A 19,903-nucleotide genomic window follows, 5' to 3' on the forward strand; every position below is an offset into this window, starting at 1 on the left:
CTAAGCCCTGCGCCTGAGGAGCCCTGACCGAAGGAGGCGAGAGGAGGACGGCGCCTCCTTGCTCCTTCCCTAGAAAGCGGGGAGAAAATGGCGCCGGCGCCTCTCCTCCTCCTCCTCCTCTCAGGCCAGACTCTCTCCTGAGGAGACACAAAATGGCCGCCTAGAGAGGCCCCGGACTCTGCCTAGAGGAGAGTCGATGCAGCGCGGAGGCGGGCGGGCTCACCGGCCTCCAGCCAATGAGCGCAGAGCAAGACACTGTGTCTGCCCAATGGGATGCGGGGTCTGCCTGAGTAGCGGCGTGGGCGCCCAATGTGCGCGTGGGAGTGGCTGTGAGGGGCGGGTCCTGGGCGCGGCCTGGCGTTGGAGGCGTGCGCGGCGCGTGCGGGGCGTGGGCTTCCTGTCCTGGTGCATGGTGGTCGGACGCAGGGATTGTTGGAAATTCTCGGCCAGGTTCGTATATAAATGTGTGTTTTACCCAGTGTGCCTTATTTCAGGCGCCGCCATCTCCGGCAGGGCTCTGCGCCGCTACGCCTCAGACAGCAACCGGCCCTCGGCTCTGCCACCCCCGCCGCCGCCGCTCCGGAGGGAAGGCGGAGGAAGGACGGGCAGCGCCCGCCGAGAGGATTCATACGGAGAGGAGGGCGAGGAGGCGCCTCTGCCGCCCGCCCTCCCTCCGGCCGCCATCTTCCCTCACTCCCTCCCTCCTCCGTCCTTCCCGCTCTTTTCCCTCAGGAAGAGCGCGGCAGCCCTGCCCTCCCTCCCTCAGCAGACATTATTATTATTATTGTTGTTGTTATTATTATTGTCATCGTCGTTATCATTCATCATTATCAGTCATTGCTATCATCGCTTCCAATGCGGCTGCGTCACGGGGCCCTTCTCCCTCCGAAAGCCGGGAGAAGGGGGCCCTTTGGGGGAGAAAGCAGAAGGGCAGCCCTGGCTGATCCCCTCATAGCAATAATAATAACAACAACAACAATGATTATTATGTAATGAAGAGCTCAAGGCAGGGAACAACAGCTTCAGTTAAAACACATACATTCATAATATAATCATGAAGCGATCAACCACAAATGCCCGCTTCTTTGGGAAGAAGCCATGCTGATTTCTATGGCTCTTAAATCCTCTCCCCAAAAAGTGGTCTGGTAATCATAATAATAATAATAATAATGATTTGTTACTTGCTTCTCCCCAGGGATCAAGCAAGGGAACAACAACAGTGAGCAAACACATAGCTTAAAACACATCAGTTGTAATACACACCAGTTTAAAAGGACAAATAAGATACATGCATATTAAAACAATTTATGCATATAAAATTCTAAGTCAGAACCTGACCAGTTAAATAATTCATTAAATAAATGGCTTTATTCCCAGGTTTAGGAGCCAGTGGGAGAGTTTATTTGTTGCATGAATGCCTGGGGTACATCCACACTATGTATAATCCAGTTTGACACAACTTTGGGTGCTGTAGCACCATCCTGTGGGACCCGGGTTTTGTGGTTCCACTCTGTTTTTAGCCTCTGTCACACAGAACTACAAACCCCAGGACTTTGTAGGATGGAGCGGATGCCATGGCAGTGCCCTGCTGTTTCATGTAGACGTGTCCCTGGTCATTTAGCCAGGGCACTATCTGAGGAGTGAGTCCCGTGTGTGTGTGCAGGAGAATGCCTCTTCTAGTGTGCTCCCTATGGCTTGTAATTTTTGTTATCTGTGTTTGATTGCTGCTCTTTGCTTTGTGAAGAGGCAGCCTAAGAAGAGTGAATTCACTCACAGGTTAGATCTGTTGGCAGCAAAAGTAAAGAGTGCCAGTGTTCAGGTGGCAGGGAATAACTGCATGAGGGCTGCAAGAATCCAAGGCCCCATCAGCTGCATTCATGGAGTAAGGAGGCACAGTGTGAACACATAATAGGACTGTTCATAGGTCTAATAGGGCTTTCTCATTCAATCAAAAATCCTCCAAACAGGGATGCCTTTATTGACCAACCAAGATGCACAATATACATGTTGCAGGCTTTCAAAGCTTCACTGCATGTAGATTGTGCGTTTTGGGTGGCCGATAAAGGTATCTGGTGGATTTTCGACTGAATTTGCTAAATGGCCAACACTGCTATCCCTGGATGTTTTCATTGTTTTCTCGGTTCCTTTTACATTCAATAATGTCCTTTTACCATCCAACAAAGATAAGTAGTCCAGTGTGTTATCAAATACATCCATAGTGGAAGAAAGAAGATGTCTGAAGCTGGACTAATTTCTCAAGGAGGTTGATGGATTTCCACTCCATCCAGCTAAATTTGGTGCTTTTCCGTAGCTACCTGGGCTTCTTGAACAGGTTGATGGATTTAAGTCCATTAAAATAGGACTTGACACTTCCATTTCCATACACAATGGATTTTGATTTTGAATTGAAATTTTCTCACACATTCTTGGCATATACAGCTCTGTCCCTGGCTTTCCACTCCACCAAATGCATCTGAGGAAGTAGACTTAAGTCTATGAAAGCTCATGCTGCCAACTTCTTGCTTTCAGTTAGTCTCAAAAGTGCTCCAAGATCTCTGTACAAATAAATCCATAGTAACCTCATGAGATTGCATCCTTAGGTACTTAAAGATTTCATTGGTTCCGTCGGCATTTAAGCTTACGTTTGTTGTACTGATCATATAAAGACAGCAGATGAGACTTGGAACAGTCTGCTTAATGGCATGATAAAGGTAAAGGTAGTCCCTTGACATGAATGCCTAGTTGTAATAGACTGCAGGGAGCGGTGCTCATCTCCATTACTAAGCCAAAGAGCCAGTGTTGTCTGAAGACGAATCCAGTGGTCATGTGGCCAGCATGGCTGACCAAATGGCATTACTTTAGTACTGGGAAGGGCTACCTATTTGAATTTGCATGCTTTTGAACTGCTAGGTTGGCTGGGACAGGAGCTCACCCATTGTGCGGCACTCGGGTCTCAAACTGCCAACCCTCCAATCGTCAGAATTGGCATCTTAACCACTAAGTCATCGTATGATATAGCAGGATTTCCCCCCAGAAAAATAAAATTTTTAAACAAAAAGGAAAATTCATTTCAAATACAAAGAGTAATGAACTAATAATGTTATGGTAATTCAGAAATGTAATTACTTCATTACTGACTGTATTTTGATGATGCTTTTATAACACGTTGTAAGATGTTCTGGATAATAGAGCACTTTTAAAAACTTAACATAGGTGGGATATAAACCGCCGCTTTGCAGCGCTTCCCCGCCGGCGCCATTTGCTCCGCGCGGGAGCCGCAGCAGCCAAACCGTGCAACTCCCGCGCGGAGCAAAAAAGAAGCTCCATTTCGGAGCTTCTTCTTGCGGCGCACTGATGACGTTGCGAAGCGCCGCTGGCGCATTCGCAATGTCATAGGTGCCGCGACACGTCTGGACGCTATGCGTCCAGTACGTAAACATGGCGGCGCCCATGTGGAAGGGGCGCCGCCATCTTGTACGTATTGTATACATACTAGGGTTAGGGGGTGCGGAAGCACCGCCCCTTCCTAACCCTAGTACGTATACAATACGTACTATATGGCGGTGTGTATCCCGCCATAATTTCATGCAGCATAGCAGCATAACAGTGTTTTAGGTTCTCATATATCAAATTATATTCTAGAGGTGGGCAGTTCTGAATCTAGGTGTTGGACTGCAATTCCCATTATCTCACCATTGGCTGTGGTGGCTAGGGCACATGAGAGTTTCAGTCCCAGATGTATGTTCAAAGCATACAGATACACAAGACCCATCTCAATGCTTTTTGCAGTGTTTTTGTGATTTACGTGGCATACTGCTGCAAACTTAGGCGTGTGCCTTTTTACAAAAATTATTTGGGGTGAAAATTCTCAGTATTAGATGATAACACAGAAAGAGGAGAAATTGTGATAGAGCCAGTGTTGAAATGTGCTAGTACTGTAATAAAAAGCCTTTCTGAAAAAGTTTGAGAAACCACTTAAAGGAAAAGATCTCTGAATAGTGTTGGGAAGCTTAGGAGAGTAAATCTAATTGAAATCTAGGGGACTTGGAATTTGGTCCTAAAGACATTGCAGATTAATTCCTATTGGACTAATGGAATTTGTGAGTTAACATACCCTATTCTAGTATTTATAGCTGGAACCATAGAGTTAGAACAGTAGCATTTGATACTAAATAAGTGTGAGTTCATAGTTATTTCATGTGATAATTTTTTTTAAATTTGATTTACAGTACTTGTGTTCATGTGCAAAAGAACACTTATTTGGACACAAATGTAAACACATATAACAAGTATGGAAGAAACAGATTTTTCTGTTCCTTCCTCCCAATGATGGTCTGTACAGGTCCTTTCTATCAGATTATTTGCACAATTAGTGGTTTCACCAATGGTTTATAGCAGGACCATGCTAAATTAGGCAGACTGGTGGGGAGAGGGGAGCTTAAAATCAGGAAGGTGCACCTTGAAATTGCACAGATCTGAATCTGAAACATTCTAATTAACATCTTGTTTATGACAATTTCTTACAAAATGTTTTTCTTCTTCTAAAAGTTTAAAACAAGCACTTGATATTTCCAATAAACATGATCGTTATTTCAACATGTTCCCTTTGTATGTATTGTCTGTATTTGATAACTATATGTGAACTACATGCTTACTTAAATTCAAGGGTATATTGAGATACAGTATAACAGCAGGTGATGGTTTAGTGCTACAGGCACAGTCCTGAAAAGACCCTGCACCTCAGTTCATTGCTCTGGTTCATTGCTGACTGCCTGCTATCTGGTCTTTATTTGAGTCAAATCATAATTTTACCACTCAGACTTTGAGGCAAATGGTTCCTTGAATAGGGATCAGATGGCAGGGAATAATCATACATGAAGGAGTATGAGAAATGTAGACCGTAGTCTGTAGCAAAAACTGTAGTTTTGTGAGACATTTAGCCTTCTCTATCAGAGTGCTCTGGCTCCAAAATAAACTACAATTCCCAGGATTCCCTAGCACTGAGCCAGGGCACTTAAAACGGTCTCAAACTGGATTATTTCTGCAGTATGATTTGGACCCATCTTTTCTAGTTTTTTATTTTATTTTTTTAAATTCTGCTTTTATGTTTGCTCAGAGAGTTTTAAGAGTTTGATGTTGAAAGATATAGAAACCAACAAAAATGTTCAAAATTCTATGTCTTCATGCATCTGCATTTCCAAAACTAAATGCTGTGTTGATTCAGATTTTCACACATGGGATTAATATAATTATAATTCCATAACAAGGTCAGCAAAATAGTGACTTGTCCTGCCAGCTGTAGCTAGGCTTCACTTGTATTCACATAAATAGACTGATGTAATAAATGTAATACTTCACTATAATTATGAGAAGTAGGTTACTTCCTCACCTGAATCATGATGCCCAATACTTAATTGCTTGCCCATGCTAGTATAAGGCATAACTTTTGAACTACTGTTTTTTCTGCTAGTTCAAAAGGGCACAAACATGCTGTGCTTACTAAAACTTGTTGAAGTGATGAAGTGAAAAATTCATTTTGCTATGAAATATTTTTTCACAGTTCTTGTCACAGTTTTTCCTCTGATATCACCTCACAAGTATATAGACTCATAGCGCTTGAAGAGACCCCAAGGACCATGCAGTCCAACCTCCTGCCATGCAGGAACTCAGAATCAAAGCACTCCCAACAGATGGCCAGCCTCTGTTTAGAGACCTCCAAAGAAGACTCCACCACTCTCCAAGGGAATCTGTTCAACTGTCAAAAAGCTCTTATATGCAGAGTATAAAGATATATACTGGTATCGGGATAGTCAAAACTGGCATAGTGGTTGGAGCATTGAACTATGACTCTGGAGATCAGGGTTCAATTCCCACTTGGCCATGAAACCCACTAGGTAATCCTGGGCAAGTCACTCCCTCTCAGGGGAAGGCAATGCTAAAGCTCCTCAGAACAAATCTTGCCAAGAAAACTCCCATCGGTTGCTTTAAGGTTGCTGTAAGTCAGAAAGGACTTGAAGGCACACAACAACAACGTCCAGCAAGATTCAGCATACAATTTCCCTGGACTGGAGAGGTTAGGCCTCTGAAATTTTTGAAGCTATGGAAAAGGTCAGGGTTTCCCCATTTTAATAATAATAAAAAAATTGAAATGTTTGAAAAAATGTAAAAATGCAATATTAGTACCCTTTACCATTTGAAAGTTACTTTGTTACTTTAGGAAAATTATAATCTGGCAAAAAAAAGGAATATGTCTGATTTATTTAAAAGTACAATTTATTAAGAAAATGCAAATTTAATTTGTGTTTTACAAATGGAGCTACAGAGTCTTAAAGTTTAAGAAAACCAACTATTTTTCTTTGAAAGATAATCTGAAAGGAACCCTTTGCGTTTGCCAGTTTGTGAGAAGCAGGCAAAAAAAGCCCAGTGTGGCGGCATCATATGGAAATACTGGACTCGCGTGCTCGAAAAAGTAATAACGCACGTACCTATGGTGCAAGCGCCACATACCACCACGGGCATGAACCCCATTATCTTTAATGGGGCTTGAGTATCAGCAGAATTTCCCTTACGCGGGGGGATCCGGAACGGATCCCCTGCGTAAGGGAAGGGACCACTGTACATAACATTAATAACAAAGGTCTAAAACACATTGCAGAAATCATCCAGTCTGAGACCGCTTTCACTGGCCTGGCTCAGTGCAAGGGAATCCTGGGAATTGTGGCTTATTGTGGCACCAGAGCTCTCTGACAGAGAAAGCTAAAAGTCTCACAAAACTACAATTTCCAGAATTCCCTGGCATTGAACCAGGACAGTGAAAGTGGTCTCAAACTGGATTACACTCTTCTCTCCACATTCGCTGGGGTTAGGGGCACACAGGACTCTGTGAATGTGGAAAAAACGCAAATAACAAAACCACTGTTTTTACCTGAGAGAACACCGCTCTAGGAATCTCTGGGTCCTCCAAGGCAATTCTGTGGTCAACATCTGCCAGACATTGACCATAGGCTTGCACTGGAGGAGCTACAAATGCCTAGTGGAGTGTTCTGTGTAGGAATCTCTAGGTCCTTCACCACAGAGTTGCGCTGGAGGATCTAGATATTTCTAGAGAGAACATATTAATAAAATCCATGAATAATCAAATCAGCAAAAGTCAAAGGTGCAAATGTGGAGGGACAAGTGTATTTCTGCAGTGTGGAGGCAGCCAAAGAAAGTTATTTTACCTCCTATAGTCCTCCATAGCATCAAGCAGATACAGAGCACTCATTCCCATGAAAAGAAGAGAGAAAAGGAAAAAAGCAAATGCAATTATGTGAAATACTATAAGTACTCTTACATAAAAGTCTACCTGCTGCATATTTAGAAATCATTTTGTTAGACTGAATATATGACCCTTAAACTATCATGTGGAAGGGAAGAAAGGCTTTACAGGAAATTTTTCTCCTGATTTTTTACTTCAGTTGTCACTTCTACTGTGAAGGAAAGTTGGGGCAGTGTCTTATTTTGATGATTCCTTTCCATAATGTCATATACTGTTGTGAAGGATTCTTTGGATCATTCTTTAGGGGTGCAGAGAGAAGGAGCAATCAGTAGAAATTATCATCATCATCATTCCTTCCTCCATCACAGGAGCACCTCACAAACAGAAGTAGAAGTTAGATTCAATCCACTGTCTCATGCCAGTAAATATTTCTTGAATAAGGAGGGTTGTTCTAGTCTTTAGGAAATAAAGGGAGAAAACTATTGCCTTCTGGCTTTGCCTCTGAGACTGCTTTGATGCAGAAGTGGGGGAACCTTTACCCCTCCAGAGGCTTTGAATTTCACCTCCCAGAAGCTCCAACCAGCATTGCCAATTATTAGAGGTTATGGGAGTTGTGGTCCTATCTATGCTTTTCTATATAGACCATTGTTATTGCCTAGGAGAGCCATTGTCATATCCTTAAATATGACTTGTGAAAATTTAAATATAAAAACGTTTCTCAAAAACGTACAGTGGTCCCTCCACATTTGCTGGGGTTAGGAGTGAAGGACCCCCCCATGAATGTGGGGGGGGGGGAACCCAACCCTATTCTTTTTACCTGAGAAAACACCTCTAGGAATCTCCAGGTCCTCCAGTGCAACTCTATGGTCAATATCTGACAAGTTGATCATAGAATTATTCTGGAAGACCTTCTAATGTCTAGAGAAATATTTTATCTAGGAACGTCTAGGTTCTCTAGCACAACTCTATGGTTAACTTACGGCAGAGTTGCGCTGGAGGAAGAGAGATCCCTAAGGAGAACATATTAAACAAAACCGCAAAGCAAATCTGCATAAATCAAAACGTCTAGAAATGGTTGTAGCTCATTGATGATGTATTTGAGTGGTTTCAGCTGGGGACTGTGGGTGACCAATAGGGGTGATATGTCGTTTTGTGGTTTTGGTCTATCTTGTAGTAGATGGTTCCTGGGTATTAATCTTGCCTTGTTGATTTGTTTCTTCACCTCCTTAGATGGATATTGTAACCTGAGAAATGCCTATTGTAAATTCAAGAATTTTGAGTCTGTCTCATGGGTCTAAGCAGATGCAGTTGGAAGGCTTGGCTGTAAACTGTAGATTTCTCTTCTGTCAGGAGAGGTCCCAGCAGACTGGAGGAGAGCAAACATTGTTCCCCATTTTCAAAAAGGGTAAAAAAGAGGATCCCAAGAATTACTGTCCAGTTAGTCTGACATCAATACCAGGAAAGATTCTAGATCAGATCATTAAACAGAGAATCTGTGAACATCTAGAAAGCAATTCCATAATCACAAAAAGTCAACATGGGTTTCAAAGAAACAAATTATGCTAGACAAATCTGATCTCTCTCTCTCTCTCTCTCTCTCTTTGATAAAATGACCAGCTTGGTGGATGAAGGGAATGCTGTGGATATAGCAGATCTCAATTTTAGTAAGGCCTTTGACAAGGTTTCCCATGACATTCTTGCAAACAAGCTTGTAAAATATGGGCTAGACAAGTTAACCGTTACATGGATTTGTAATTAATTGACTGGCCGAACCCAAAGGGTGCTCAGCAATGGCTCCTTTTCATCCTGGAGAGAAGTGACCAGTGGGGTGCTACAAGGTGCTGTCTTGGGCCCAGTGCTATTCAACACCTTTATCAATGACTCAGATGAAAGAATAGGGGGCATACTTATCAAATTTGCAGATGACATCAAATTAGGAGGAGTAGCTAATACCCCAGAGGTCAGGATCAAAATTCACAATGACCTCAATAGATTAGAAAGTTGGACCAAAGCTAACAAAATGAAATTCAACACAAAGAAATGTAAGGTACTGCACTTAGGGTGGAAAAATGAAATGCACACATATAGTATGGGGGACACCTGGCTTAATGAAACTATATGTGAAAGGGGTCCTAGTAGACCACAAGTTGAACATTAGTCAACAGTGTGATGCAACAGCTAAAAAGGCCAATGCAATTTTAGGCTGCATCAATAGAAGTATAGGGTCTAGATCAAGGGAAGTAATAGTGTCACTGTATTCTGCTTTGGTCAGGCCCCACCTAGAATACTGTGTCCAGTTCTGGGCAGTACAGTTAAAAAAGAATGTTGAGAAACGAGCTTGTTCAAAGGAGGGTGAGTAAAATGGTGAAGGGTCTGGAAACCATGCCCTATGTGGAGCGACTTAGGGAGCTGGGGATGTTTAGCCAGAAGAAGGGACGGTTAAGAGGTGATATGATAGCCCTGTTTAAATATTTGAAAGGATGTCATATTGAGGAGGGAGCAAGCTTATTTTCTGCTGCTCCAGAGATCAGGACCCGGAACAATGGATGCAAGCTCCAGGAAAAGAGATTCCACCTCAACATTAGGAGGAGCTCCCTGACAGTTGGGGCTGTTCAACAGTGGAACACACTCCTTCGGAGTGTAGTGGAGTCTCCTTTGGAGGTCTTTAAACAGAGGCTGGACAGCCATCTGTCAGGGATGCTTTTATTGAGAGCTCCTGCATGGCAGGAGGTTGGACTGGATGGCCCTTGTGGTCTCTTTCAACTCTATGCCTCAAGAAAAAGAACCCTCCCTCCGTACCTACTGTCATCATCAGATCTGGGAGGGAGTGAAAAAGACAGACCCAATTCCATCAGGTCTAACTGAATTCTGTAACTTGAGTTGCTCTCTTTTATTTTATTGTATTTTATTTATTTATTGTGTTTTATTTTATTGTATTCCCTGTATTTTTATTGCTGTAACCTGCCCGGATTCCTTGTGATTGGGCAGGCTATAGATAAATCATTATTAAATCATTATTATTATGATTCTATGATTCCATAGTGTGTTCTGAGTGGAAACTAGAGGCATGTAAGTATGGGTAGTGATCTGTGGGTTCATTAGAGTTATGTGTTTAGAAGTCTGTTGTGTAGTTGCACAGCAGTGTCAAGAAAGTGTATTGTTTGTACTTATGTTCCTGTTTCAGGTTGATGGTGGGGAGGAAGTAGATGTGGAAAACCTGGTTAGAAGGAGACACTAGAAAGGTTTTCTTTCCAAGTTACACTAGCATATCTGGCACACAGTATGGGAATACGTATATGCTTTAAAATGGATTGCTACATCTAGATAGCTAGCCCCAACACTTGTTCAGTTTTGAAACACTATAATAAAACTTTCTTCACTGTCACTGAAGACTAGAATATTGAAAAATATTCAGGATTATACATTTCTGAGGGCTAAAAATAACATTCTTTCATTTTAAATTGTCTCCATTTTATAAAGCTTCTGTATGCATCCACCCAGTAAGAGATTAATGAAGAGACTTTATATATGATGGCCAGACATCTGAGAACTCTTGTAGGCTCTTCTGTAGCCCACAAGTAGGGGAAATACATTGTGGGAGGACATAGGAGAGGGCTTTCTCTGTAATGGCATCCAATTTGTGAAGTTCCTCTCCTTGAAGGCCCAGTTGGTGCCAATGTTAGGATCATTTTGACACCAAGTCAAGTGTAGCTTTTTATTAAAGCCTTTGGGATAACTGATTTTATCTGAGCTGCACATATCTTATGGTTACATTATTTCAAATTGTTTTAACAGTTTTAAATTGCCTGGTTTTTAATGGATAATCTAGTTAATATGTTTTTAATCATTTAAAATTATTGTTGTCATTTTTAATTTTAAATTGATTTTATTGTAAGCTACTCTGAGATCTTTGAATATAGGATGTGATATAAATATTTAAATAAATGCATTTTGAAGAACTGTTTTTTCTCCTGACAAAGGTTCACCAGAAGTAATAAATAAGAAATAAATAAGTATTTGGTGGTAAGAAGAATCCTATTTAAAATGAGATATGAGCAGTATTATTCTGAATCTACTATTTGTATTATATATGTTCTCTTTCTTTTATGTTTAGGTAAACAATGTTATTAGCTCAGATCAATCGAGACTCTCAGGGAATGACAGAGTTTTCTGGAGGGGGAATGGAGGCCCAGCATGTAACTCTCTGTTTGACAGAAGCGGTAGCTGTTCAAGGTGAGTAAAATCAGAGTAGCACCCTTTTTTCAGTCAGTGACAGTATGGAAAAAGCGCTATATTAGTGAACTTCTAGAACACAGAGATGTTTTGGGTCTTGAAGTGCACTATAAAATTCATAACCATACTAAATTGTAAAACCTTATTTTACTGTGATTCTGAAATATCTTCACAATCATTTATGAGTTAAAGATTGATTGTATGTTAAGTACACTAAGTAAAGCTAAACATTGTTTTCTTGTTATTAGATGGGGACAACTTAGACAACATGGAAGGAGTAAGCTTACAAGCAGTTACACTGTCTGATGGTTCCACTGCCTACATACAACATAATTCTAAAGGTATATTCAGATGACAACTTAACTACAAGTTTCTCTAAACAACTCTCATAAAATGTTGTTCTTCCATACCACTATAGTTTACGAAGCCAAACTGTATGTGTACAAATAAAAAAAAAGACTTAACAGAATATCAAACATACTTGGTCTACATTAATTGATACAAGCAGTACCCCTGTCTTTGTGTTCACAGTCGTAGAAGACTTGAATACCTGCTCCACAGATAAAAAAGTACATCATAATCAACAGCAAAACCCTTTCCCCAAACTTGTTATTTAATTCATAAGGAGTGCCTTTTTCAGTTGCAGACTACATTCCCTACTGGCTAAACTTCTGAAAGGCAAAGCAGAAAGTTGGCATAGCCATCTCACATACTCTCTGACACATATACACAAAGCTCCGCTTATGCACATCCATGCACAGATATACACACATACGCATCTATGTACATCCACATACAGTATAACCCATTATCACATATGCAGATATAATGTGTACATTCTTACAATTTCAGTCTCACTCACATAATCCTCTTCTGCTCTAGTATAACTATTAGCTTGGGGGGGAATTGCTAATAGTTCTGATGGAAGTTTTTTTTAAAGCATAGTTGCTGCATGGAAGGAAAACCATAGGTTTGAATCACTGGTTCTGGGGTGCGGAATCAAACCTGTAGGCAGGTGGTCTCCTGTATGTATAGAAAGGGGTCTAATGTGTCTTTAGAATTATTTAGCATACAGTTCTGTACTCACCTACATGAGAGTCGTTCCCATTGTGCACTGAGGTACCTACATCAATGTACCCTTGTACAGGGCTGCATCATAACAATCTGTTCCTATGCTCTGTTGGTGTGGAACAAGTGATCCCCATTTGCCTCGGAGCAAGGATCTTTCCTTGAATCTGGACAGCAGTAATGAATGTTTTCCAGTGTGTTCAGAAAGACTTTTTGTTTTTGAATGAGTATCACACATGGAGTTTTTCAGTACAAAACATATACAAACAGGACCGATTTCCAACCCTAACTTTAAAATTAGACACAAGATACACTCCTGAGAACACAGATGCAACTTAAACCACTAAAAATCTTGATGACACTGTCATTATCTCACTAAAGAGCCAGTTTGTCCTTGTGCCTCTGTGTATATTTAATTGAAGGAATAATCGGTTACCCTATTCGCATGCCATTTTCCCAATCAAAATAATCCATCCCAGCTGCTTCTCTTTCAGCAGAAAAATTGTATTTTGACTGGAAGAATGGTATTTAGCCTTCTATAGTTGCATTTCTGTGAAACAAACAAACAAAATAAAATGAATGTTAGGACGCTGCATAAACCTCTCAGTTAGGCTGACCTGAAATCTATCATCAACTCCATTTGGGCTTCAGTGGAATTTAGTCATGCACTGAAAGGCAGAAGTAAGATGAATTGGGTCATATCTTACTTTCTTTTTTCAATAATATTACAGCAATCTTTTAATCATTTAGTAACAAAGCATTATTTGTAGTATTAGTTTTAGTAAGCTTTTATTTTGGATTATGTCTGCTGGTATATATTGTGTTGTATCACCACAAATAAAAAATTGATTTGAAAGCATTTTACAAAATGCAACAAAATACAGGAAAATAACTCAAAGATCCAGTAAAAGACCTGCTCATCTTACTTTTCTGAGATTCATACATGGGCCTAAAAATAAGTCTCTTTGGCCCATTACAAGCGGGCACCCTAGTATGCGACGAGCAAATTGCATTAATGTTTCTGTCCACAAAAATCTCTTTTGGGCTATGGAATCAATCATGTCAGTTACAATGGGGCCACTCCTCTGTATGTGGGGAGTGGGAGAGTGAAAAGACATGTGAATTCACATCCCACACCCCAACATCCTATATATGTGATTTGGTGCAATTTCAAACAGCAAGAATTATCTGTGAGAGATTATATGTATGGTTCCAGTCTAGCAGGAGGAACAATGTGTAGTTTCCAAGTAGTGATGCAGTATAAGATCATACAGCACGCTTTTGCACGCAGGGGTCCTGATTCAGAAGTGAATCTGCACACAAAAGCCTGCCTCTACACGCAGATCACTGGAAAGATGATCTTCTAAATTTTCAGTGTCTATATATTCCAGATGGCAAATTAATGGATGGCCAGGTGATTCAGCTAGAAGATGGCTCAGCTGCCTATGTTCAACATGTTCCCATGTCTAAAAGTAGTAAGTATACCTTAAATATGGTACACCAAATACAGGCTTAAAGCTATTGATGACGGGATTTTTATCATTGTACATTACTGTGTGGTGTAATGATTTGAGCATTGGACTACGACTCTGGAGACCAGGGTTCAAATCCTAGCTCAGCCATGTAAACCCATTGGGTGATCTTGGGGAAGTCTCACTCTTTCATCCTCAGAGGATGTCAATGACAAGCCCCCTCTGAAAAAACTTGCCAGGAAAATCCCATAAAAGGTTGACCTGAGGATCTCCATAAGTCAGAAATAACTTGAAGATACACAACAACAACAAACATTACTGTTGCTATAATGTGCACTTTGTTTTGCTTAACTAATATATTTTCTAATACAGAGAATGTACTGACAGGACTTTAAAATCTGGTCTTGGAATTCATAAACACTCTGTGTAATTAAAACATATTTTCCTCTTCTGATCCAGGAGACAGTCTTCGTTTAGAAGATGGACAGGCAGTTCAGCTTGAAGATGGAACAACAGCCTTCATCCATCACACTTCAAAAGGTAAGTTACATTAGATGTGTGATTTATTTTCCACCAAAGTAAGTGAAAAGTAAGTTGTTTTTTTTTTTAGTATATGAAGTATATTAGATTGTTACCCATGAATGGTTCCTTTCCTCATATGGGACCAAAACTCAGTGAAGGCTCCCACTGGAGGAAGTAAGGGTGTAAGTTTCATATATTCTCTATGTGGCACCCTGAATTATCTCCCTGAGCTTCCACAGGAAGTCTGGATATATACCATTATGCTTAATTTTCAATCCCATATAGAAAAAAAATGGTATGTTAGAAGTACAGAAAACAATCAGTTTATTTTACTGTAACAGATATTGTGTGATTTTGTTTTTCATTTGGAATTCATTAATTAATAAGCAAGTTAAAATCTTCATTCCGGAAGACCCAGTGAGGATATTGCAAGAAAACAAAAAAATAAAAATAAAAAACAGGTTGAGCACCCCCCGTTCTTGAAATTTTAAATTCCAAACACCTCCAAAAACATTTTTTTTTCTGCCAGCTGCTCGCTGCTGCCTTCGAGGCTGTGACTGCAGCATGCCTGTTTGTTTGCTCTCAGATCCTTACTCTCTCCAACCATGTTTTTCATACACAACAGAAGTTATGAGCGAACCATTCACAAGACTGGAGAGACACAAGAATTTGTGAAATAGTGGAAGGTATGAATTTGCACTGAGTACTACACTTTAGTTCCTGCCATTTTATAGATCCTAAGTCTCTCTCCAGTCTTGCATCTCTGTAAAGCCTCGCAAATTCAATACGTACAATAGGTCCTTACCATCCATGGGGATTTGGTTTCATCCCCTTGCCCCCCACCCATGAATGGCAAAAACCACAGAAGCTCAAGTCCCATATTATCCAACGGACGATGATGTGTGCATGCCCACGTCAGCGGTCGCGTGTTCAAGTGCCGCCATTGGATAATATGGGGAATAGTGATCTGTGGATGGTCATATCTGGAGATGGGAAGTCCACTGATACTGAGGACCCATTATACTATGATACTTGTGCTGTATATTGTTTATTACACATGCAAATACTGGTATCGCAAAGTCCCAAGCTTTTTGAATTAGGGACTCAACCTGTATGCAGGTAAGTCTGTACATCTTGTTGCAAATAAATTTTCTGTGTCATTTAAAAATATGTATTTCACAGTTCAGAATCAACACTAATTATTAAATTGTCAACTTCATCAACTTTAAAAGATTCAATTCCATGCAACTGAAATGAATTGAGGTTTTGCAACTTTATTATTTCCTTAGTTGTGTCCATGTTTTTTAGGAAATACGGATAGCAATGGGGTCTGGTTCTTAATGTTTTTAAAAATAATTTCTCAGACAGTTATGACCAGAGTGCCCTACAAGCAGTACAGCTGGAGGATGGGACCACTGCTTACATTCACCATACAGTGCAGATGCCACAATCAGATACCATCTTAGCTATTCAGGCTGATGGCACAGTGGCTGGTCTACACACGGGAGATGCTACCATTGATCCAGATACTATCAGTGCTTTGGAACAATATGCAGCTAAGGTACATGTGGAAATGAGCTAATTTTTATGATATTTTATATGTGGCATTATATATGTATACGTATTTGATGTTTATGTTACATGCATTTCTGTACTTGAAAACATTTCAACCTTTCCAACATATGGTACTGCATGTAGGGCATCTTGCTTCCTATACAATGCAATTTGGACATTTTTAACCTAGTTCAACATTGTAGTATGTTTACATACGCTGTATTAATTCAGTATGGTATGCTATTGTTACAGGGGTAAACTTCTGACTGTTAAACTAGTATTTGATTGTAATTAATCTCACCCATCTTGGAAGGTTTCAGCCAGCCAACTGCTTCTTCTGGCATAGTTGCTATGAGCAATTGGGCTCAAATAACAAAAGTCATTCTACTTATATAAAGCTTGCAAGCAGGTTGTTGATGTTTCCCTTGTCTAATCATGGAGTGAACGTCACTGTTTCTTTTTCCAGTTCAGTTTCAGAGGCCAAAAACCCCATTTGATTTTCTGCCTGAGGTTTTGTGCTCCTTGTATGGTAGCTATTACATAAAAGCTAGCTTTGAGAACGATGTAGTAGTTTGAGTTTCAGCTATTAACTTTAACTATGGTTGTTAACCGGTAATTCAGTAATTACAATAAGTACTGATTGAATTACTGAGAGACAGCAATGTTGGATAATGACTCTGGTTCGATTCTTATTTGGGTCATGAAACCCACTGGGTGTCCTTGAGCAAGTCACATGTTTTCATGAGAAGACAATGACAAACCTCCTCTGAAGAAATCTGGCCAAGAAAACCCAATGATAGGGTCACCTTAGGGTTGCCATAAGTCAGAAAAAACTTGAAGACATGCAGCAACAACAACAATTAAATCATAACGTAGAAGCTGAATTTAGTTAATGCAATTAAGAGGTGAAGCAGATGGGTCAAAAGGAGTGGCCAGAGGCTGCTCTGTCCCCAGCTGCTCAAGGACTGCGGTGCCCAGACAGCACTCTCTTGAAGTGGGTCACTGATATGGTCCCAAACAGGCTGTTGGTAGGAGTGGCTCTTTGCCATTCTTTAGCCTTAGCCAATCTCAGAGCGGTTTCCAGGTGCTTTGGGGGTGCGCATCTTCTAAACTTCATGCCCCCAAAGCGGCTGGAAGTCACTTTATTTGGTTTGTCTGTTTCAGGCCTTACTCTAATGTAGATCTATCCCTGTATTAAGCTTACAGTCATCAAGAATTCCTGTTTCAGGGGGAAATGGAGCTTGTGAAAGGGAGCACTCAATTCTATGACCTTCTCTGTTTTCCTTTATTAAAGTTAGAGATGAATTAAGTGTTATATCTGTGCCCAATGCATGTTCTTTCCTACCAAATATTTAAGTGCTGTATTGTGAGAAATTTTGTATTATTCACTCATATTGATATAAAGGAAGACCACAAGACCACACATCTGTCAAAGGGGAGAGAGCAGTGAAGTCAGTTGTGTCTGTGAAGTCTAGCAGAGCAAACATAGTTTGGGGATTTGATCCCAAAATGAAGAAGTTGTCAGTCACAGGAAGCTAGGGTGTTTCAAATTGTAAAAACTAACAGCCAAGAGTTTTTCTCTGTCCTGTCTAGAGTGGACTGAATCCAGACCTTTCAGAAATACTTCCTGAACTTCTGTCCCTGAACAGGCTTACAAAGGCCTGTTACAGACTGCCAAAATAAAGCTGCTTAGGGTCTCTTTGGAGGTATGCTATTTAAATGATGCATTTAATCCGGAAGCTTCACCAAAGCTGCACTCCAGTGCTTAGGAATGGAGTGTGGCTTTGGCGCGACCTCCGGACTCTTAGGACCCACGCATCATTTAAATAGCATACCTCCAAAGAGACCCGAAGCAGCTTTATTTTGGCAGTCTGTAACAGGCCAAAGTCTCAGGACAGTCTCCAAAACTTTGCTTGTAGATAGCATTTCTTTTGCACTGAGAGTTGTCTTAAGAGGATATTACAGATTCTTAGATGAGTCATACATAGGGTTGCCATAAGTGAGGACCTCCAAACTGGGACAAATGTAGACAAATTTTTCAAATGTAGGACACATTTTTTGTGTCCTACATTTGAAAAGGAGCCTCGCTGAGGGGAGGCTTTCCTTCCCTGCCTGGGCCCCGTTCTGGCCGTGGCGGCAGCGGAGCCCAAGCGGGGAAGGGAATCCTCCCCTCAGCCCAGGGGTGGGGGAAATCCCGGGGGCGGGGGCAAACTGGGGTGGGACCGTGCGGACCCACCCCAAATCGGGAAAGTCCTGCCCCCAGGCAGGATATGGCAAGCCTAGCCATACAGCATCTTGGAAATTTTACTGATGTTCTCTATTTAGGTAAGGAGTATCTTTACTGTGACTATCATAAAGTTCAGGCAGATAAACTTCAACAGGTGTGATGTCTCACTTGAGGCATTGCTTTGCTTCATACCAAAGGTGTTAAGTCTTAAAAGGGTTCTAAATTCAAGCTTATTAACAATTCCTTGTTGAGTCTAGGCCGTACCTCTCTGCACCTTTCTAAGAAGGTCCACTCCACAGTTAATGAAGTAGATGCGTTCCTGGGCTTTACGTCCTTAACAGAAACACATCTACTTTGGTATCAGAGGTAGAAATAACATGGAAAGAATAGGGACAAATACCAACACCACAAAAAAGAAGAGCAGTTCAACATGTTTCAGCAAACTTTTTATTCAAAACTAACATTATATACATGTAAAATGAAATAACTAGGTTAGGTAATTCTTGCATAAATAAACAAAAACATTTTGACTCTTCTAGAGACTACCTGAAAACTTCTTTCAAAATGCATCCTGGGATGATTTTTTTCTTTCAACACTGTCCACATTTCTTATGATTTCCATTTTGATTATGAAACTTACAGACCTGTGCTTTTTCCAATATGCCAAAGTAGCTGGTGCGGCCAACTAATTTACTTTTTCTTATTCTTTCTGTTTTGCTCTTAACACATGCTCAGTAAGTGATTCTGAAGGTAGCTGTTTACCTCACATGTTGTGCATAAAGCCACATAGCTACCATAGGATCACCTAGAACAGAATCCCATTCATTCCCAGGTCAAGCATTATTGCATAGTTTTCTGTAGACACTGCTGGAAGCCAACACTGAAAATGTCTTTTTCAGCCCTCCTTCACCATCCTCCCAAGGCCAGTGCTGAAACAAACAACAGTCAAATAAACAAGCACACTTGCAGTTAGACAGAAGACACAAAAAAGGAGGGGCAGGGCTGGGCTCCCATCAGGATAATGTATAAAGAAGCTTCTTTGTCAAAAACTTTCTTAACTGAGATATGCCTATACTCATTAGGAACAATTGCCCCAGGTTGTAGTTAAAACATGTTAGGGAATAATTTTCTTAGAAATAGTTTAATAAATAATAAATAAAATAAAAATTTTATTTATATACCGCCCTTCTACAAATCAGGGCGGTGTACAGCATTCCACAAAATACAATACATAAAAATACATTCAGATTAAAATCCAATAAAACATTCCAGCCAGCATGCCACTACTGACATAAAGAAGAGGGTGAGGTTATTCGGGGCTCGCATCGGGGTATGCCTGTTTGAATAGAAAGGTCTTTTTGAACTGGGCCAGGGGGGTGGCCGAGCGGAGCTCAATGGGCAAAGAGTTCCAGAGGTTGGGGGCCAAGGTGGTGAAGGCCCTCTTGGAAGTAGAAACTAACCTGGCCCCTGGAACCCTTAGCAACTGTTGCCCAGATGTTCTGAGTATGCGGGGCGGATTGTATGGAGAGAGGCGGTCCTCAAGGTACCCTGGACCCAAGCCATTTAGGG

General features: G+C 40.9%; 1 protein-coding gene across 4 annotated transcripts in view; it reads left to right on the top strand.

The window, feature by feature from the left end:
• Nucleotides 1-396: 396 nt before the first annotated feature.
• Nucleotides 397-19,903, top strand: part of ZNF143 (zinc finger protein 143) — a 41,037-nt gene continuing 21,530 nt past the window's right edge. Inside the window, exons 1-6 of one of the 4 annotated variants that reach the window (XM_089521154.1) lie at nucleotides 397-450; nucleotides 11,373-11,491; nucleotides 11,740-11,832; nucleotides 13,951-14,034; nucleotides 14,491-14,571; nucleotides 15,918-16,114. In XM_089521154.1, coding sequence (XP_089377280.1) covers nucleotides 11,380-11,491; nucleotides 11,740-11,832; nucleotides 13,951-14,034; nucleotides 14,491-14,571; nucleotides 15,918-16,114 — 567 coding nt within the window. In that variant the 5' untranslated portion in view covers nucleotides 397-450; nucleotides 11,373-11,379. Of the gene's footprint in view, nucleotides 451-1,637; nucleotides 2,308-5,976; nucleotides 6,109-10,477; nucleotides 10,501-11,372; nucleotides 11,492-11,739; nucleotides 11,833-13,950; nucleotides 14,035-14,490; nucleotides 14,572-15,917; nucleotides 16,115-19,903 lie in introns of those variants that run through there. The other 3 variants (XM_089521155.1, XM_089521156.1, XM_089521158.1) reach the window with 3 other exon arrangements.

Source organism: Sceloporus occidentalis, unplaced genomic scaffold (assembly GCF_023333645.1).
Source record: "Sceloporus occidentalis isolate IW3139 unplaced genomic scaffold, rSceOcc1.0.p SCAF_4, whole genome shotgun sequence".
Classification (NCBI taxonomy): domain Eukaryota; kingdom Metazoa; phylum Chordata; class Lepidosauria; order Squamata; family Phrynosomatidae; genus Sceloporus; species Sceloporus occidentalis.